Source organism: Rhea americana, unplaced genomic scaffold (assembly GCF_003343005.1).
Source record: "Rhea americana isolate MKP2758 unplaced genomic scaffold, rheAme1 scaffold_43, whole genome shotgun sequence".
Taxonomy (NCBI): Eukaryota; Metazoa; Chordata; class Aves; order Rheiformes; family Rheidae; genus Rhea; species Rhea americana.
In genome coordinates this window covers 3675090-3697532 of record NW_028186568.1, presented here as the reverse complement: position 1 = coordinate 3697532, position 22443 = coordinate 3675090, and the positions used below count along the sequence as shown (strand labels likewise).

Here is a 22443-nt window from a genome sequence, read left to right as displayed (position 1 = left end):
GCAAAGGTCCCTAGCAGGAGGCATTTCATATAAAGAATCTAATTCTCATCTTCTGTGATTTCATTAGCTTACTGTTTATTACTGCTCTAGGCAGAAACAAATGAAATGCTTCTGTACCTGTAAGTCAATGCAGCTTCATGTCAGTCATTATTTGCATACAAGAAGAAACTTACATGTATCAGTTAGTTCCATATCCAGCTGACAGTTCTATTGTGTTTTATGAAGCAACTGAAACTACAGCTTTTTCCAAAAGATTACAACAGTACTTTTGGGGAGAGCTAAGTAAAGTCAAAAGTGAGGGAGGCACATGGGGAACACTGGATCTGTCCCTCTTCAGTGCTCTTGCATAATCTTACAGTATATGCCCAGAGCCAGAATGTAAATTTGCTAATTTGGTACCACTGTCAGTGTTCTTAGACTAATAAAAAGTAGCTGGCATATTTTGTGTTGATTAATTCATCATCTAGGTTTCCCTCAAAAGAGCTGGCATGTGAAGAAGGTTCTCTCCCTCCTTTTTTTTAATGCCAGATCACTTTGAAGTTTAGGTAACTGTTAATAGTCATGCTTCTGCAGTCTTCACAAGACATAACTGTTGCATATACCACAGTCACCTAGCACTTGCTCAGAGATAAATTAGACTGGTTCTGGCTACTGTCTATTTATCTCAGTGTAGGGTATCATGAGCTAAGAAAGAGTAGCCTGTATACCAAAAATCGCTAACTGATTCCACAACCTTTACAGTGTGAGTATGCTGGTCTGGCAGTGTTCTTGCTGGCTGGCGCCTGCTCCAAAAGTTCTGAATTTCCAATAACAGAAGTGTTGCTCATCTTCCATGTCAAATAATGCTAAAATCTGTAGTGATGTAGTTGTGCTTCCATAAGCATGAAAAGTCAATCTCTCTTCCCCCCCCCCCCCATATACTCTGGAGGACTTGAGAGAAGGCAAAATGAGGATAAATATTGAAAATGTTGATTTTTTTTACCAGGCCAGAACTTTTATAATTTCAGTGTACTTTCATGTATGTGACCACTTTCACAAGCTGATACAGAGGTTGTATTTAATGGTCTCATATCTTTGGGCAATTGTTTCCTTCTTTCTCAGAATCACAGAATGGTTTAGGTTGGAAGAGACCTCTGGAGATCATCTAGTCCAACCCTCCTGCGCAAGCAGGGTCACCTAGAGCATGTTAGACAGGAATACCTCCAGGTAGGTTTTGATTATCTCCAGAGAAGGAGACCCCACAACCTCTCTGAGTAACTTGTTCCAGTGCTCTGTCTCCTTCACAAGAAAGAAGTTCTTCCTCATATTCAGGTGGAACTTCCTATGTTTCAGTTTGTGCCTGTTGTCTCATGTCCTGTCACTTGGCATCACTGAAAAGAGTCTGACCCCATCCCCTTGACACTCTCCTTTAAGGTATTTGTAGACATTGATAAGATCCCCTCTCAGACTTCTCTTCTCCAGGCTAAACAGGCCCAACTCTCACTGCCGTTCATCATAGGCCAGATGCTCCAGTCCTCTGATCGTCTTTGTAGTCCTATTCTGGACTCTCTCCAGTAGCTTCATCTCTCTCCTGTACTAGGGAGCCCAGAAACAGATGCAGTACTCGAGATGTGGCTTCACCAGGGCTGAGCAGAGCAGCAGGATCACCTCCGTTGACCTGCTGGCAACACTCTTCCTAATGTACTCCAGGATACTACTGGCCTTCCTGGCCACAAGGGCACATTGCTGGCTCATGGTCAACTTGTTGTCCACCAAAACTCCCAGGTTCTTCTCTGCAGAGCTGCTTTCTAGCAGGTCAGCCCCCAGCCTGTAGAGGTGCATTGTGTTATTTCTCCCTAGGTGCAGGACCCTGCACTTGCCCTTGTTGAATCTCATGAGGTTCCTCTCTGCCCAATTCTCCAGCCTGTCCAAGTCTCTCAGTGATGGCACACCCTCAGATGTATCAGCTCCTCCTCCCAGTTTGATATTATCTGGCACTCTGTCCCTTCATCTCGGTCATTGATGAATAAGTTGAACAAGACTAGACCCAGTACTGACCTTTGGGGAACTCCAGTAGCTACAAGCCTCCAATTAGGCTCTGCACCATTGATCACAACCCTCTGAGCTCTGCCTTTCAACCAGTTCTCAATCCACCTCACTGCCCACTCGTCTAGCCCACACTTCCTGAGCTAAGAGAATGCTTTGGGAGATGCTGTCAAAAGCCTTGCTGAAGTCAAGGTAGACAACATCCCCTGCTCCCCCCTCATCTACCCAGAATTTCTACAGAATCACAGAATTGGTAAGGTTGGAAGGGACCTCTGGATATCATCTAGTCCAAGCCCCCTGCTCAGCAGGATCACCTAGAGCATATTAGACAGGGTTGCATCCAGGCAGTCCTTGAAGATCTCCAGAGAAGGAGACTCCATAACCTCTCTGGTCAGCCTGTTCCAGTGCTCTGTCACTCTTATAAGAATGCTGTCAGTCATTCCATCAGGTTGGTTAAGTGTGATTTCCCCTTGGTGAATCCATGCTGGCTGCTCCTGATCACCTTCTTCTCCTCCATATGTCTGGAGATGACATCCAGAATGAGCTGTTCCATCACCTTTCCAGGGATGAAGGTGAGGCTGACCAACCTGTAGTTTCCTGGGTCCTCCTCCTTGCGCTTTTCGAAGACTGGAGTGACATTGGCTTTTTTCCAGTCCTCAGGCACCTCTCCAGTTCTCCATGACCTTTCAAAGATGATGGAGAGTAGCCTAGCATGAACATCTGCTGGCTCTCTTGGTACTTGTGGGTGCATCCCATCTGGGCCCATGGATTTGTGGATGTCAGGTATGCCTAAAAGATCTCTAACCTGATTCTCCTCAACTAAAGGAAAATCTTATTTTCTCTAGACTTTCTCTCTCATCTCCAGGCTCTGGGATTCCTGATTCTTCTTCCACCCTTCCCCATACAACTTGTCTAATACCAAGCTGATTCCTTGAAATTTCAGCCCAGGACTAAGTTTCTGAAGCATAAGCATCTATTATATTTTCAAAGTGCCTTTCAGTKTGTTATCTGTGCTGAAAGGTTATGACAAAACTAGATGAGCCTTCTGTGGCCCCTCATGTCATCCAGATTTGTTTCATGATCCAGTTGTTTTGCAGGTGTAGAATGGCTGCAGCACCATGCGTGACTCTGCAAATACGTTAAGTAACTGAGTGTTACTGTTCCTCTTCTTGGTTATCTCATCCTCGTTGCAGCGTTGCCAGTCCCTAAGCTAACAGCTGAAGCTATGTAAACACAGAATTGTGATGCAATTCCTAAAGAAGGTAGGTGCCAGGACTMCAAAGTTGAACAAGATCTACATTTGACAGTGAGATGGCAGAGTAAAAAGTTGCATGAATAAATGAGGGTATTTTAAGAAGTCACAAAGTTCTATGAAAGAAGTAGAAACACGGGAATCAAGCTCTCTGATTCCCTGAGCAGTGTTTCTATACCACGAAGCACAGTGATGAGTGTCTACCTTTGTCCACTGTGCTCCCGTGGTGAGGATGCACGTAACTACAAAAAACAGGCAGTTACGTGCCCACCATTAGCATTGCAATGTCAGGTAAGACTTCTGAATTAAGACAAGCTCGAGACTAAATCACTGTAATGGGTAGTATCTGCCCCACTTGACGAGAGTATGAACCTTGTTACTCTCTGACACTGACTCCTGGGAAAACCCAGCATCTCTTCTCTCTATCTTGCTCAGTTTTTATATCACGTGGCCTAGGCTATGTATATATTTTAATCTCTTCCAGGCTAATAGGGTCATTTAAGCTAAGTGTTAAACCCCTCATGAAAGAATCTTTGTCTTCCAGTTTGCTGAAGCTTAAATGACTTATCTGCATATGGGTCTAGCAGCAGGAGACTGTTGCTTCACTGTTAYTGCATGTGTCCAGACAGTCTAGGCCTTCTGGCTGAGGGCTTTTGGCAGGCTGCAGCCTTCAAGAGGAACTTTCTCTTTCCCAATAAGCCTCCAAACGTTGGTATTTCTCCATTTAAACCTAACATTCATAGGTATAGAAAATGGAGTTAACTGAGTAGAGAGAAATCTGGAAATAGAATTTGAAGAAATATAAATGTAATGTGAATGAGTTATCTTTGAAATATGCTATAAAGTATGAGCCATCTTTTAGGAAAGTAGTTGGAAAAAAAGCAGTGTGAGAGAGGCAACTGTCTTTTTGATCTCTGTAATAGTTCACTTTTGTTTAGCATCTGATCTGATGCTAGTTGATACCTCTGGATTCTCTTCATTTCATTTGGTAGAAGATAGTTAAACTATTTATATCATAACTAATTCAGTGCCTTTTCTCACTACCATTCTTCTTAATCCAGATGTGCCTGACAAACTCACAGAATTAAGGTCTGACTTTATTTATTTATTCTCTGGTATTTTTAAGGGATATTAAATATTTGAGAGGCAGTGAACAGCTCAAAGAGGTGGATGTCATATAACTAAACTTTTTTGTTAATGGTAACGCCATGTAACTTAGTCTTAAACAGTTTGTGTGGAAGAAGGGCAACTGGAAGAGTTCAGTTAGGTTTGTCCATCACCATTTAATAGGGAAGCTTTGCTTATTTACCTGAAGGTACATACAGTATTTCTTTTGCTTAGCCTTAAGAAATTTGTCGTCAAGCTCACTGTCAAGGATTAACCCTTTTATCTCCTTCTTTAAAAGGCTTTAAAGCAGCAAGTTTTCAGTATAGCAAGAACCTTTGTACTTGTCCTGTTTAAGATCTGTGCTTTTGAAAGAAATGAAGAACGCTGTACCTTTTGAGTACAGTTAAATTGCAATCACCAGCAAAGTCCTGTTCTGATAATGCTCTTAAGATGCATTTGTGAGCCTGGGAACCTGTTTGTTGATGGTTTTATGGACTGCAAGGCTTTTCTGTTTTTTTTAACYCCTTTCCCCTATGAAATATACTGCATGAGGCACAGTTTCTTTTAAATCAATTCTTTAAAACTGGTGGAGAAAAGTTTATTCATTCGCCTTCTTTCTGGAAGAAAGCTTTGTGTGCTGAAAACAAAAGCTGATCAGATATGGATCTCTTCTAATCCATGTGGATGACAAGCAGCCTCAAAGGTTTTTTTTTCTCTAAAATTTCCACTCATAATTCACTTCTCGTGATTTTTGAAGTAGTTTTTGCCTTTTTCTCCTAGTTTTTTCAAGCATATGAGAATGTTTGTTGTACAGAAAACAGTTCTCTCTCTGAAATACTGCAGATTTTGCTGGTAATAAACATGAACTGGGTGCATCAGACAGGAAACCATTGCACAGCATTGTTCTGCTTGCTTGRTCCCCTCCACGCTTTCTGCATGAAGGTATAAGATATGGAAGCCACAAACTTCCTTTCCCTGACAGTGGACAGAACCTTATGATTGTCTGCTTGGTTTTAGCTTCAAATAAACTTCCAATAATGAGACTCATTAACTCTCTGAAGTGCTGTATCCTTGAAACATGTCCTGCAAAACAAATTGCTAGATCCCCTGGATCCTGAACCTGGGCAAAACTCATCAGAACTACTGACTCTGAGGGTTCCTGTGGCATATTTCCTGTGATATGATGAATCATGCTTTGAAGAAGAAAAATCTATGCTGCTTCTCTTTCAGGGATCTGCTATTATGTAACTAATGCCTGCTACTTCCATTTTTGGGGGAATAATTATCATTAATTTGTTTTAGGACCATTTTGTCCACCTAAGCTGGATATTGAGGTTATATGCTAACAAGCTTGCTCAGCTTCAAATTTAAAACTGGTTCATGGCTCTTTTGCATGTCCTGTAAATGGATCTGTATTACAGTCTTCACTCTACAAGGAGTATTTGGGCTTTTARTGTGGCCTGCTTGTTACCAATGCAAGATTGCAGCACCATGTCTGAGGGTCAATAACAGCTCATTTAAACTAACCATACCCATACAGCTAGCTGACCTGTAATCTGTCCCAGTTTATTGATGGGATCAGCTTTTCCCGTGCTCTCCATCAAGTGCTCCTTGAGAACAATGAGAAGCTCTCTCTGCTGCTGTAGCAGATGAGTCAGCCAGAGCCTGCTGACAACAAGTCAGAACTCTGTTTAAACTGCTTAGGTAAAATCAACTGACAGCTGTGCTGCCATGTCTGGAGCTTTACAGCTATGTGACAGCACATAAGAGTGTTGCACTCTTTGCTGGACTTCACTTCTGTTCTCTATTGCTGTGGTTAGTTGTGTACTAATTCATGCARACCCCAGGTAGACAGAAGGATTATAGTCCTGCCTCAAGTTTGTGAGAGTTAATGTGGTGGTTGGGCTTGCTGAGTGATGAGTTCCAGTCTCTGTTTCCTCCTTGACTGTGATTCCTCTTGTGGATGCTTTAGAAATGGGGTGCAAATCCCATGGATTTGAGATGTAAAGAATACTGTCCTAAAGCGATTTTGAAATAATTACACAGCTCACCTGCTGTAAGATATCCCACTAAGTTATGACATTCCCATGGGGTCAGCAGTGCTGCACAGTGCAAATACTGATAGATGTTAGAACAGCCATTAAAAGGCAGACTTTACTCACTTGGTTTCCCTTAAATAGTAATAAATCTGAGTATCTGTTTCCTAGCAATGAGAGAACCTAGTGTTACGCCTTCCGTTGTCATGCTTCCTTTCTGGTCAGAACGTGATCCAACAGAACTCAGGCTTATAATTTTAGACAGTCTCTGATCTGCCTAGTTCTTCTGGTTTCAGAAGTATTTTTATCTCTCCTTGCGTTAGATACTAGGTCTTGACCAGTAAAGAGTTAGGCAGATGAACTATTGTCTTTATATCTCCAGACAGGAGTGTGGGATCACTCTCATGCTAAAAAGACTTTGCTGCTTAAAAACCCTATGTGTATTTATAGCAGTCTCGCAGATAAGTGCTAGTCTGAGATTAATATCTTTCATGTTTAGGAGCTGGTTTCAGGTACTTTTAAATGTGATTTCATAGCCTTTGGCCAAAAAAAAATAAAATCTGCCTGGGATGAAATAAGAGATGGCAGATGAGGAGAATGCTATCGGATATCTCTGAGAAATGTCCTATACAGAGGTGAAAAATAGAAAGAGAAGGGCAGTCATGGTAATTTTGGAGGTTCCTATGCCCATAGTTTGCTTAAAATATAGTCTAGTTCTGTACTTACTTTAAATGCAGGAGCATGAAACAAACACTCCAGGTTTTGTCCTGTCGTCTCCTTCCCTGTGCGTGATTACTTCAGGCTTTTGTCCTTCCATTCATCACTTTCTCATCGGATTTACTGTGAAGGCAAGAGCAATGTCATACCTCTACCAGCATGAATGCCCTATATACAAATAGGTCTCATCCATTACTAGAATTAAAAATGCACTCATTTTGTTGCAAGCCTTGAACAACACATGGGCAATAACCTTTTTTAAAACTTCTTAATTCTAGGTGTGAGTTACATGTGTTTCTGGAGGGCATGCCATACAAGAAAAGATTATGTATGTGCCATATAAGAAAAGAATTTCTCAAATTGGGATTATTTTCAGAAAAATCGCTTCTTTAAAAGTTGCAAAGGATTTTTTTATTACTGATACTGGCTCTCTGTTAGTAATAAAGGTGAAATGCAGTAATCTTTTAAAAACAGCAGACAACAAAAATATGTGCACGTCTGTCAGACTCCTGACTGTTCTTCTGCAGTATGGAACCACTGGTCAGCTGTGGTACTTGGCAGTGCATTCCCAAAATGGTACTGCTTGGATTTGGATTGCAATTTTACTCTTAACATTATTTTGTTCTTAACAGCCTGGCATTCTTGTTTCAGACTGATCATTAAAGTGCATCATGATGCATCTCATCAAGTCCAGCTGTGACTTGGACTGATAGATGTGCAGCTGCTTTGCTGTCATGTAACTGCCTAGTTCCACATAGCCTCTCAGGCTGCKCAGGGGAGGAAATAGGACTTTATTTCCCTAAGGACCCTGCAGTAGTTAATTCTATCCCTGTGTGTGTGGCTGTAGTAGAAAATTGGAAATAAAATACATTTCAAAGTTATTTGCAGAGAAACTGTTTCAGGAGGTTTACACTAGATTAAGCCTTYGTATATTTTATAGATTAATCTATAGTACTAATTGGTAATACTCCTCATGGAGAACTTACTTTCTGTCAGTCTTATATATGTTAGTGATTACACTTTAAGTAGTGCTATCACTTGTTAACTAGTTCATGGTGGCAGTTATGCTTTCAGCCGTGGAACATAATTTCATCTGTATAATGCTTCTGAGCAAACTGGGCTGCTTTTTTGATTTTTAGAGTCATTCTTCAATTTCATTTCAGGACATAACTTGGCAAGATGAACACTCAGCTCCCTTCTCCTGGGAAACAAAGGTAAATATGCAGACGTTCTATTTTTAGTGTTGTTTTGTCATTTGGTTCTGTTCCTTGTACTTCTATATTACCTTCATTTTGAGATTTGATACATTAATGTCACCTTTATTCTATGAGCACCTTGTAAACTGACCATATTGCAAATGCAAGTTGGCTGGTGTACTTTAATTTTTATCAACAGAAACACAAAAGGTACTTTATGGACCAGTGTTCTGACACCGCATGCAGATGTAAAACTGGTTTGCTCCAAAATAAATACTTTTCACTGTAAGCTTTTTAAACAGTTTTCTGTGTTTAGTGAGGAAAGGAAGTTCAATCTTGAAAATGCATAGCAAGTATTATATAAGCATAATTGAATTTCACTTCTGAAGTCAGGATGAAGTAGTTGGGGGATGGGATGAGAAAGGTACAGGTATCTAGAAACTCCCTTGGATTTTTTATTTATTTATTTTTTAAAGCCTATCTTACACTTCATCTTGTTATGTACTAGACTGTAATGAAACTTGCTAAATGTGGCCTATGCTAGAAGCATTGTATTGTTTCCTTTCCAAAGAGCAGCAGCTTCAAAAATTATTTGCTTTTCTGTGAGGTGTTTGTTTCTTCCTATTTTTTTTTTCTGCTATACTCTCTCTGATGTTTTGTTAAAGCATCGCTTACAATGCAATTCTCGAGAAACTAAAACAAAGGCAGAATTCCCCACTTTTGTGAAACTGTGATATGAGGAAACAGAATTGTACCATGCTTTGGTGATGAATCAAATATAATTCTTCTTGTCAAAGAAAACATGGARACAAAACCAGAACTCAATGCCTCTCTCAAGTAGGAATATTAATCACCGTTTGACTTCTGGTTTTTGACTTTATCTGCCAGAGAAAGCTGCTTTTTTAAATTATTTTTCATTTTTTGCCCTTGAACTATGTAGATATCATGTGTAATCTTATGAATATAATCTAGGCCTAATGCAAAGTAATTATCTGGAAATGTCAGTGAATAGTGACTTAATCCAGTCGACCCAACCATGAATGTTGTCAGCCTTTTGTGCTCAAGGTCATTGCCTGTGTACCCCAGTTGCACTGGGCTGATGCCGATTAACCCATAGCTTGACCTTGACTCCTGGATCTGTGCAGCATACAGTGCAGCAGTTGGAAGCAACTATTGCTAATCCTGATTTGCCTTAAAACTCCTATAAGCTGTGGTAGTTCAGGTACCAATGGAGTAGTGGAGGGACTGGGTACATAGCTGGGCTTGACAGCYTCTTCAGGCTAAGTCATGCCCTCCCATTTTGTTAATCAGGACTGATAGAAGAAGCCACTGGTTTTAGTATAATACTAGAGAGGCTTTCAGTGTGGGTGTACTTGAGTGCAGCTGTCAAGAAGAGAATAGTCGTGAGAAGAGTATGGAACTCTGGCAATAAGGTGAACTAAATCACGTGTTGGAGTTGGCTAAGTTACCATAGCTATCTCCCATACTTCTTGGTGCAAAACCAAAACTTGGTCTTGGGAATGCTGCAGCTGTAATCGTGTATCTAAGCTCCACCTTTATATGATTTAATAACTTCTGAATACTTAAACTTCCTGGAGATAATTCTTCTGGTAATACACTACACTGTCTAACTAGTGATCCATGATGTGATACATCTGCAGTCAAATGGACTTTAACTGCTAGTGGCCTTTTCTTCTAAAGGCTTGCATGTCTAGTGAAGTTTTCTCCTGCCYGAATTGTGGGTTATCTCTTGCTGATTAAGAATATTTTTACCATCCTSCTAGTGTCCCCAGATGAACTGCTCCAGTTTCATGTTTTTCTTTAATGGATGGAGGATTGCAGAATGATATAGAATCAATCCTAGGACTGCTCCAGAAAAGTGAGGTGGAGAGGGGGAGTTACTCTGGTAATAATTGCTTGCTTCAGCTAATCAAGGTGTGCTTTTCTCCTCCCCACTTACTCTTTGCTGACCAGAGAGAACAGCTGTACTTCAGCTGTGGAGTGAAAACCTGAATCACCTTTCCTTGTGTAAACCTTCAGAGAATCCATTTTGTCTGGCCTTACAGGGGGTGGGTTAACTGGTTTGGGTGGGTTTCCCCAGCGTCTCCCATTGTTACGGTCATCTTGCARCCAAATTCTTTAACTGCTGACTCTTCTCATTCTTAAGGTTTATATCTTGTTCCATGCTTGTTCTTTCATCTCTTCCCTAAGCAGTACTTTAATAAGGTGATACTGAAATGCAGTTTCTCCATGATTTGTTGGGCGAGAATACTTTGTATGCAACCAGTCAGTCCAGTTTGGGGAAACAATGAAGAGCACTAGAGTGGGCTTGTTTATTAAAGTTGATACCTTATAATACATGCTCAGCACGTTGCGAGCCAGCTCGGTTCCCTCTGTTATTTGAAACTGTCAGGCTCTCATTAGCTCTGCCTCATAGCAGGTTATTCTTTTCATGTTTTTTTTTTCCCTGATAACTCTTCCGTGCAGAATTGTGGGGTGTTTTTCTTTTTTTTGTGTGCATTATTGCTGTTATAAAGGAGTTCCTTCATTATTTTGCTGCTTCATATGAATGTGCTTTGGCTTACCTAAGGAAGAGAATGTGACACTTAAGGTCTCTACTTTTACAGAGAAGGAGAAAGTAAAGATTCAAAACAGTAAAAGCAATAGGTTTGACTTTTAATTATTCAGACTGTAAGAAAACTATAAAATAGCAATATATTTGCCTGCGACTTACTTTAGGAAAGCTAAGAGGCTAGTCAGAAGGCTAGAGAGGAGAGGAGGGTGTGCTCACTACATATTAGAGCCTCTCTCAGCTATGAACAATGACAACGTTGTTGGTTCCAGTGGAAGTAATATGGTACTGATTTTAAAAATATGAGTCATTGCATCTTCTGTAGATAATGATTTGGAAAGTTTAAGAACCATATGAATGCACTGCTAGATTTCTTTATGTTCTTCTGGTTATTTAAAAAAAACAACCCTCCCTTCCCTAAACTGAGGAGTTCTTGCAGATAATAGCATGGAGTTTACTGAAACAGATACCTTAATCCGTATTTAAGTATACTCAAAAAACAAAGTACAGTCCYTTTTTTAGAAACCTGTGGTACACACTTCCTGTGGAACACACTTCCTGTGGATGTTAGGCCACTTACTGAAATGCACAAATACATTTTTTTTTCTTTCTTTTTTTTTTTAATTCCTTGATCCCAAGGAACTTAAMGATCTGTTTTTCAGGTGACTTGATAATCCTTACATAGATGTAAACTGTGTACTCACTATAGGTATCTTTCAAAGAACACTAATCCCTATCAAAAATCCCCATTATACTTGTGGGTTATCATTAGGACAATTTATTCTGATGGCCATAGCTGTAAAGGAGCCTTACTACTGATGAAAAATTAGGAGACAAACTGAATTAGAAACATTTGTAATGCTAAGAGATACTACTTCACAGTAACTAGTGCAATGAATTCCCTAATTCCATGGCTGTCAAACTTACCAGAGAATTGTGTGTTAAAAGTTCTTAATTAAAAAAAACTTTCTGTATTCTTATTTTAAGTACAAATAGGAGATAAGGATTAAGTAGTTCAGAATGTGGCAAACACACAGATAACTCACAATTTTTAGCTATTCGATGGGTGTTTACTTYAAAATTCTTGTCCTACCTCTACTTTCAAACACTCAAACAAAGTAGAAATACAATGTAAATTGTTGAGCTAGCTGTTAGACAGTATTTGAAAGACTTAATATTTTAAATAGAAAACTGTAGAACTTCTTAAAACTATTAGGAAAGCAACAAGTTCTCATGTCACTGCAAGTAAGCTTATACTTTAACTAGTGATTGACTTGGATGGAGTGATTTGGTTCATGGGTAGTGCTCTGGTAAATASAGTTCATCTTGAAATGTAGGTTATGTTGTTTAACTGGAGTTAAGGCCAGGTTTGTGAATTTAGGGCACTCTATTTGTGGCTTCAGATTTAAGTGAGATGAAAGCTGACGTTTTGGCCAAGTTTAGCCTTTGAAGTTTTTTTGGTTTGTTTGAACTAAAAATTCAGTGACACTCGACACAAGAGATCTTCCTCAAGATCTAAATGGAAAACAAAGATCATGCCTGTTTGTGCAAATTTAATTTCTTCGTAACTCTTCCTGAACTCAGAACTTTGTGGTGGTTTTTAATTAACTTAAGGGACAGAAAATACCATAACTTCAATCTGCAACCTCAGTTAACACACTGAACACACAGAGCAGAGAGGAAATAAATTGGAGTCTATTTCCAATTCCTGCTATTAATTAAAACAAGTTCTATTCCAAAATCTTTAAAATTGATGCATTTACATCTAAAAGTATGTTGGTCTTGCTACAGGTAACGCAGTTGTGAAGGTATGCTTAGAGTCCGTGGTACCTTGTTTTTCTTGCTTCACCTCTCTTCTATTTGTAACAGGCACTCAGATGTTCTTTGAAAAGTGAAGCCTTCCAAGTGTGTTTAAAAAAGGAGGTGGAGGGATAAAAAAAGCACTTCATGCTTAAATCCCATTCAGTACTCTGGATCTTGCCTCCCTATTTCTGTTTCTACAGAATGATCTAATCCCAGCCAAAAAATATTATAAAGAAAGATAGCCAAATCACATTGTACTTGAAGACATTGTCTGCAGACCGTATTCCCTATATCCAGGGGCTAAAACTATAAGATAGTCTTCAATATTATTCTCTGCACAAGTCATTTAGTGTATATATGTACACACACTATATATATACACTATATATATATATATATATATATATATTAAAAATATATAAATATATATATATATAGTGGCAGAAGCAAAATCTTTTCCTACTTCCTTAACAGCATGATAGTAGAATTATTTGTTACAAACTGTAATTCCATATTATTTTTATCAAATGGCATAAATAGCAGTGCTTCCTTGGAAGAAAAGAAAAGTGATGCCTCAGGTTGTTTTCCTCATCCTTTTTGATCTACACTAGAGATATCTTAAAAATATTGCTGTCAGACTACTGTTGACTACCAGTTCTTGAGCAAAACAAATACATTATACATTACGGCAATAATACTGGTGTTCAAGGTTTACTTTTAATCTCCATGGCCAGATGTTCTTGGCCACAGATGCAATTGCCTGCATCACTCTGTGGATAACAGTTTTTGAGCATAAAACCATGTACATACCAGATACAGACAATATGAATTTGCTCCAGATAACCAATAAGAGTGACAAACTTGGGTCTAGACCTAGACTGTTGTTCATATCACAAAATAGTAAATCATTAAACTTCCTTTGAAGCTACATGTTTTGAGTCTCTTCGCCATCATTGTATGTGACCAAAATTAGTTTGTTGTTTTGAGGAGTCTGCTCTAATATTGTTCTTGCARTTAGTCCCTGCTCACCTAGGGATTTCTTCCTGATTCTTCTCAAGATCGCTGTGTGCATAGGAAACTAAGAAAAAACTACAGCTACGTTGGGTCCCGTATTTATTTTGCTTTTGTCCATTTGGCAAACCAAAGTCATCTTCTAAATCTTTTTTAACTCGGCTTCGTTACCTCTGCATATATCAGGCTATGCTTAAAACAAGCTGTCTTTGACAGTGTTTCTACAGTCTTTGTCTCAACAGTTTAGATTTTTGAGGCTGCCAAGTAAAACAATTTGTGTTGTCTGTGCTTGCTTGTCTGTTTAGTAAAATACTACACATTCCTGATGAGTGAATAAGATGCTTAAAAAAAGTTCCTAGGTTGTTTGTGGTCATCTTGTTTTTAGTACAGAGCTTATGAACTGAGACCTGATTTCATACATTATTAAATCATTAGGTTCTTAGTCTGTGGTGTCTCTATTTTACAATACATTGTTTGCCATGAATAGATAGTGATGCAGATAATACATAATACAGACGGTATTATGATTTGTTGTATTACCACTCCCTTAAGACTTAAACTAGGTCTAAACTTTAAGTCCAATWAATAAAATTTCATAAATACCTTACTTAGTATGGTATTTTTAAGGAAATATGGAGTTCTTCAAACAACTTTTAAAAACTACAATTTGAATGTTACATCTATTTTATTTGTTAGAGAGGTGAGCCAAGACCTAGGCTCATCTTTGTTTTAACCTCTGCAGTGGTTTGGGACCAGAAGAGGAGGACTAAAAAAAATGGAGACTTTAGGTTTGTTCTGCCTGTTTGCTCTATTTTTACATCTTCCTTTTATTCATTTTATTTTATCTTTTTTCTTGCACTGAATAGATTGTTGGAGATGGCCTAATCTTTTAGTCAAACTCTTCATTTAAAAACTAGATGAAGTAGATYTAGTTTAGATGGATCAGCTATATTGCAAATTGATTTCTTGAATATTCAAAGACATTTTCTCAAATAAAACATGAACGTTTCCAAGAACTGCAAGGAAATATACAGAAGCTATACCCAAAATGAAGAGCAGATATTTCTCCTTTTCAAACTAAAATTCTCGTTCTAGGTGTGTGTCTGGTATATGTGTGTGGGTGTTCTTTTTTTTTTTTTTTTTTTTTTTTTTTTTTTAATCGGAATGCTTCAGCTATTCAAACTACAGTCCTATTTTGGTATGTTATTCCAAAAGATCAGTTGGGGGTTAGGATGACTGCTTCATCCACAATCCTCTGGGAATACAAAAATGTATGGAGCTCCCCTCTGTAGCCCAAGGTATCCACTCTGTAAGGACAACAAGTGTAACTTCTCAAATATGTCTTGACAGGTAGATTGGAAAGGGTATAACTGCCTGAAGTTGTGCTGCAGTGCCACTCATGCTGGCACTAGAAACAATTTGCTGCTTTCAGACCAGACCTCTAAATTGACATTTGGATCTGAGTGAAAGAACTGAAAACATGACATCAGGAAGTGGCTTTTGCTGCACGGCACAAGAATTTTCCATGAGGCATAACTTTGTTTGTTTGTCTTGTTGCCGTTGAAAGGCAGTCATCTTGTTGGGTTTTATGGATTTTTTTTTAATTCCCCTAATTTTTGTTCTAACAGACCCCTGCTTTCCCTTCCATTAACATTTAGCCTCAGATTTTGTTTCTGATGCTATTCCATTAGTATTTGGTCCCATCATCCCTTTGCCGCTTGTATCCTCTCTCTCTTGAGCTGGGATGGGAAAAAATCATTTCAGTGAAACTAACTGCTGCTGCTGTGACAGCATTTGCTATTGCCATCTCTAGTGTTAGGATGGTCAATAGAAGAAAGACGTTAGGATAGAAAGTAGTAGTGTTTTAATTTCTGCATATGAGGTACTTTTGTTTTCCAAGTGCATAAATTCCTTATAAATGATCTTATTCTTTCTTCCCCTTCTATATTGGGGAAATACTTGTCTGTTTTATACATACATAGATAGATAGATATAGATGAGTGTGTGTGTGTATATAATAATTTTTTTTAAGCTGGGATTTTTTCAGTTCTAAAGTCTTAAAGCATCTTAACTTCAGCATGGTAAATCTCTTTGATAGCATTGCCAAGTGAGCTTAGAGAAATAAATCTGTATATTTTAATATAGGGAATGGCTGTCACTGTCAATAATCTTCAACACCATTTCTTAGCTTGTTAATGCAGAATTTATCTAAAGAAAAATCTCCTGCTCTGAACTTGTTCATGATTTCAAGGGAAAAAGAAGTGTTTTGTTGTTGTTTTTAGTGCTCAAATTCTGTTCTTATTTGGGGGGGGGGGAGTTGAGATATTTGGTGAAGCTGTGTGTATCCGTTTAATTGCCTTAGTCTAGCAGAGCCATAATTACTTACAGCTTATGTTCTGCATCCTTTGATAACACAGTATACCCTCTTAAAAACGCAGGGCAGCATCCTTCCTTGCCTAGATAGCATTAGGTATWTTCCCAAGTTTATAATGCTTTAAAAATTTCATGACAGTCCATGAATCAGTTGTGTAGCCAGCTGCCCATTTATTCAAAACAAACTTGTTTTATAAATAATCAGTTACTGAGTTAACATTTGCTCTTTGAGAAGTATCTGAGTACTAAATAATAGATGTGCAAGAACTGCTAGGTCTRAAGTCCCTTTGAATTTAACATATAAATAATGTAGAATTTGGGATCAGACACCTCTAATGAAAATGTAATGCAGTTGGGACTTCTTCTATACTTAAGTTAGTAGACGCTGTTGAACTTTATTCAAGAAAGACGAGGTAATGAAGTAGAACTGGATCACAAAATTTGTAATGACATTTAAAAGTAACTATTACTAGCTTGTAGAAAAGCTAGCATTTGAAATAGTCCTCCGTGCTTTTTCAAAACTAGTCAAGCCCTGAGTGGCAACACAGAAGCTCTAACTTAAATGTATTTTTTTTTTGTAGTATTTCTCCCTCCCCCCTCCCAAACAAAATATTAGATGTGATGATGTTCCTTTCTGGCACTTACTATGGTGCTGTTTTCCTGAATACAGTGTTGTTTTTGTGTTCCTCAAATTGGCATAAAAGCCTTTTTTTTTGCACAAATGTGCTTCCTGAAGTGCTAGTCACTTTTGGGCGGCTTTTACAAAATCTGTCTTATGCTTTAGCTGTGGTCACTTATTTCCTTGACCCAGTGTTGTTTCTAAGAAGTGAGTACAGCAATCCTCATTGCAAGCAAAAAAACCCCATACCTCGAAGAAGTATAGAACTGTTCCTGCTAGAGTTGTTTCTTTCTTTCAGAGGGGCATTAGGCATAACTGTAAAAACTACTTGTTTATATATATCCATTATATCCTATATCCATTATATCCATTTCTTTATCTTGAAATTAGTTGGAATTGTAATACATAGCCCACTATTTCAAAGTCCATAATTGAAGACTACCTATTCAACTACACTATAAAGCTTTTTTGCTTAATCCTATCATGTGTAAGATTTATAGCCTTCTAAATGCATCCACATCTATTCTAATATTTTAGTGCTGTGCCATGCACTGCCATCTTGAATGGCACTGTATAACTCAAATATACTTTCCCTCCAGTTGACTAGTCTACAGTAGGTCTAGGACTCTTGCATTCACTTGCAGTTTTATATTTGTATTTATTCACTTGCAGTTTTTTAAATGTACAAATATAATAAAGGTATATATGTAACTAGGAAGGTAGATATTTATGGAGAAAATAAGTCAATTTTGCTGTGGCATCTGCTGTTTGGGAATTGTCTGGTTATTGGAAAAGGTGTTACCTATGAGCATGCAGATCAGAAGTTCAAAATGTTTCTTTGTGAAGGTATTTCAAATACTATTTTTCTTTAAATCTGAACAGAGTCAGATGGAGTTTAGTGTTGCATCTCTGTCCATACAAGAACAAAGTGGTACRCACTTGCAAAATGAACAGAGGCAGRCAGTTAAAGCAGCACCTGGTGTCCAAGTTCCTAAACCTTCTCAGGCTAATAAGACCCCTGGCTCTGACGGGCTAATAGCATCCAGAAAGGAAGAGGAGTCCTCTTTTTGGAAGATAAATGCAGAGCGGTCAAAGTTTGAAGGAGACAAATCTGAGTTCCAGTCACTGACCCCCAGTCAGATCAAGTCTATGGAAAAAGGAGAGAAATCCCTTCCCTCTTTCTACAGACAAGAGTCTACTCCAAAGGAGATGGCAAAAGCAGAGAAGCCCAGCACAACTAAACCAGAGAAGTTTGTCACCCCTAATCTACCTTCTGCATCTCTAGAATGGGAAAAACCTCGACCCAGTCAACTCCCTTCTASTTCTCTAGATGACTTCTTTCTTCCTGACACACCACGGGACCTGGCAACTGCTAGGACAACCAGTGAAGGTGCTGATGGTGGTATACTTACAGATCCACAAATTCCTGCACAGGTAAGGACTGCTAAATCCACTATTCTTAAATTTAAAGAATATATAGCACATTAAAATCTGAAAAGGTCACTCTGGTATACTGGGGATTCTCAAAAGCATTAAGCTGCTATAGCTGAGTTTGCTGGCTTTTTACCCAGAAGACTTAGAGGAGTCTATTTAATCAACATGTTAGCTCTCACTGTCTCTTCCTATCAAGTATTTTTTCAGTATAGTAATGTTTGTAGGATAAAGGCATCATTGAAAGATAATAGCAGCAATGCTGTTTGGGCATCCAGTGTTTTGTTGACACTAAGCCGTTTAAAAGTTTAGGGTAGAGAGCTTAACATATCAAATAAGAATTAAAGATTTTTTCTCATGAAGTAACAAAACACTTTTTGCGAAAAGCTAAACTTGAAAAGAAGATAAACTAGAATCAGGATACCTCTTTGATGGGCATAGTCAGCCTAGCAGTGAATTGTAAACTAGTTTCTCAGCTTTTTAAAGCAGTAGCCCAACAGCCACTTTCAGTGCTTTCTCCCAAGCAGCTGGCCTGCTTTCAAATATGTTTTCTTTTAAAGTCTAAAATGGAAATGGAACGAGCTTCCAGAATTAGCCTTCTCATTTTTGTTATAAACAGCAGCAACAAAAACAAAAAGATAATCTTAAGTAGCTCAATAGCCATTGGAGCTATTTGAAATGCATATGCTGATCTGTGAAGAAAAAGTAGGGAACAGCAGGGTATGACAGGGAAAAAAAAAGAAGAGATATGAAGTCTAAGTAGAGAAGTAGTTCTCTAAACAAAAGTTTTGCAGTTATATTTGGAATCTGTGGCATTACATTCTGGCATAAGCCTGGTATATTACTGTACAGTCTAACATGTTGCATAGTGGTGTGATGACTTTTTTWAAAAAATTCCTTTATTTTCACACCAGTGATTGTTTAAATTCCAAATCATAYGGTGTACAGGCAGGAAGGTGCAGTCTGAGGTTAAAAACTTGACAGTGATGTAAATGCTAACACTTACAGGTAAATATTACTTAAACCATTTCAGTATTTGGAGCCCTAGATTGATTTTTTTTTTTAAGCTAAGAAATTAAGCTTCTTTAACAGTATTGAGGCAAATTAGACCTGTAGTACTTAGTTACTTAATTTGTAGGTAAAGGTATTGGCATAATTACCTACAAATGAATCATTTGTTGCAGTTTTAGTTCTGGCATGAACATTTTCTAGCTAATTGAAATAGTTTGAAAAGCCTGTGGTTTTTTTCTTCGCTTGGTGGTTGGGGTTTTTTTTTATTCCCCTTTTATGCAGAAAGTAGTATGRGGGGGAAGGTAGTACAGAGGAATTTGCCCCCTTTTCTGGGAAGAGAGTCCAGACACTTGGTCTTCCTGGACATTAAGATCACCTCAAATGTCTTGGCTAAAAGTTAAGTGCTGCAGGAATGAGCATGTTCTTGATAGCTAAGTAAATACTTTGTTAACAAAGTTTGAGAGATGTAATTTTCTGAAAACTGACTCATTCTAACAGGTAGTTTGTTTGATTTAGTGCAATTCCCACTCCATTCTAAAAGTGGATCTTCATGGGTTATTCCAAGGGAATGAAGAACCTTTTGCCTGCAGACCACTACAAGAGTTTTGTTTTTACCTGGAGTTGCCTTGTTTCAGTTGTTACGAGTATTTCTCCATGTCTAGTATTTTTTGGTGTCCTAGACAAGGTGAAGAATTTGAAATATTTGCAGACAATATTTTAAGCTTTCTTTTTTAGATAGGCAATTTATGTTCTGAATTTATAATACATAATTAATAATTATGCCTTCAACATTTTTTTTTCTCTTGCAGAGTAATACAAGCAATGTTATCTTGAAGACTGGCTTTGACTTTCTAGACAACTGGTAAAAGATGCTTCAAAATAGTTTAAACTAATTTTGGGGAAGGAGTGGCGCATTTTCTCCTTGTATGTTAATTTACTAGCATCTGTGTCTTTTTCTAGAAGTAACTTTCAAAATCTTAAATGTTGCCTTTGTATAAACTTTTGTAATACCAGATGCATTTTTGGTTTTTAAACAATGATAGAAGTGTGGTCTCATTTGGATTTTTTAAAAATATCTGTTAAAATTTTTTTTGTAGTAACTGTATTGAGAAGATGGAGGAAGTTGCTATATATATATTAAAGATAAACAGATAAGACTCTCCATCCTTGAAATGGAACCTACAGGAACAAGTTGCTATTTTCAATTGAAATCTTGCTAGCAAATAATAGCACAGAACATGCAATGGTTCCAGATAAACAAGTAATTCTGTATTTTAAATAACTAGCAAAAAAGGTGTGAAAAATAAGCATACAGAAGGGTTGCATTAATATCTGTATTTCATTTAGTTTGAGCGTAATTTTTGTATCACTTACTTGCAAACACTCCTCTTCTGAAGAGGACAAAGGCATTGCCAAAATGACAGATCCAAAGAAGCACTGTGTATGCTACGTAGCTGATAAAATAGTCAGAAGAGTGTAGGAAAGTGACCCAGGGCAGAGCGGRGGAGTGTTTCTGGTGTTTGGATTAAAGACTGAAGAGGAGGGAAAAAAACAAAACAAAACAAAACAAAAAAAAAGGGGGGGGGAGGAAAACCCTAATGGATGCAAGAAACCATCTTCAGGGAACATAAGCCTAACGATTTCACTGCCTCCTTGCTATAACGTACTTTTCATAATAGTAGTGCTGGAAGTGCAGCATTGGCAATTGCTGGCATGTAGACTACCTTTGTTTCAGGAAACCACTATGTTCATGGCAGGTGGTAGCAGTATAAGGCTTCTTTGTGTTTTTTTGTTTTTGTTTTTAAGCAGCTTATTGACTCAAGGACTCATCAACTTTGGTGCTTTTTCTCCTTGTGGGTATATTCTCTTCAGTGTTCAGGGTGTGGGTTACATTTGTTTCTGAGATGCAAAGTAGCATCTCCGGGTGGCCCCCAGCAGGCTTGTCTCTAGTTCTACTTTTGAATGATCTTTGCTTGGTGTTTTAAATGTAGAGAACAAGACTAGATGTCATTTGAATCTGCCATGTCTGAAATGCAGCATGATTTACACACTGACTCTCACTGTGTTTACCTCACCTTGAAGCCTTAATTCCCCCGACGCACAACCAGTGAATGGTCTGCTCCAATGCCAAAGGTTTGACCTGTCCCTTTACCTCAGCAATAGTCCCATAGCATTTGTTTGAGGTAGAAGGCAAAATCCAGGGCTCTAAATGGGTCTAATGGGTTCAAGCCAAAGCTATAAGAAGGTCACCCTCTACTAGACCATAATTGTGCCAGGCTTCTCATGCATTAGCATTTGACATTTGGTTAACTGCCAATGGCAGTTCAATGTGCAGAATTGGATGTTGCRGGACTTTCTTCTGCATAATACAAGYCTGTTACAGGAAGAGTCTTAAAGTCCTGGAAAAGCCTTGCYTCAAATTGGTGTACTGCTCACTTTGAACAAGCATGCTGATAGAGCACTAAACCTTGTTTCTTGATCAAGGAAAAAAGCTGTAAGCTGGAAAACAAAACAAAACAAAAAATCCCTCCATTTTTTTTTATAGTAAGTGTTTTCTTAAAAGGTTTCTTAGCTAAAGAGGGGAAGCCACAGAGTTTAGGTCATTGCATAGCCTTATTTATGGAATTCTAAAAGCTTCTTTACATCCTTGCTGGGATGTACAAACTACTGTAATTCATTGATATTGTCTCCTAGCTGACCTTTTTAGGATTTGTTACAGGCATTCAGCATTAATACAGCTTAAATCAGTTTTAGCAAAAATTCTTTAGGTGTATAGTTAGTACTGACTTGCACCTTCTTTTCAAAGCTGACAATTGCTAACCTTGGGTTTTACGGTTACAAATGAATCTAATTTTCTATACATTCAGCTATTCAGAAGTTTTAAATCCAACCTAAAGATGTGCATTCTAACCTTACTTTGGTATTTGTAGCTCTTAAAGCAAAATCTCTTACTCTTGAGGAGTGTTCTTTTAAATCTCTACTAAACACATTAAAGCTTCTTGAAGAACCTGGGCTGTCTTTCTCTTCCATTGCTGACTCTACCCTAATACACATTGGGACCAGCTGGTAGAACATGCTGCAGAACTTTTTACTTATCCTTGTAGGTTTTTCCTGTGCTTTGACAAAAGTTGATGCTCCTCCTTCTTTCATATGTTTTTATTAAACATTCTTACAGAACAATTGTATTTGGTCACATTTTATATTAACAATGTTTTAATAAAGTCACTTTAAATAGAACATGCAAGGCATTTGTCCTGCTTCTGTTCATTGGCACTTACACTCTGCTTTCC

At 38.1% G+C, this 22443-nt stretch overlaps 1 protein-coding gene across 2 annotated transcripts in view; it reads left to right on the top strand.

The window, feature by feature from the left end:
• CUNH1orf198 (chromosome unknown C1orf198 homolog) overlaps window positions 1-22397 on the top strand; it is a 25886-nt gene extending 3489 nt beyond the window's left edge. For both annotated transcript variants that reach the window (XM_085315498.1, XM_085315497.1), the window contains exons 2-4: window positions 8301-8351; window positions 17594-18145; window positions 19963-22397. In XM_085315498.1, the coding sequence (XP_085171624.1) occupies window positions 8301-8351; window positions 17594-18145; window positions 19963-20019 (660 nt within the window). In that variant the 3' untranslated portion in view covers window positions 20020-22397. The remainder of the gene's footprint in view (window positions 1-8300; window positions 8352-17593; window positions 18146-19962) is intronic.
• Window positions 22398-22443: the final 46 nt, after the last annotated feature.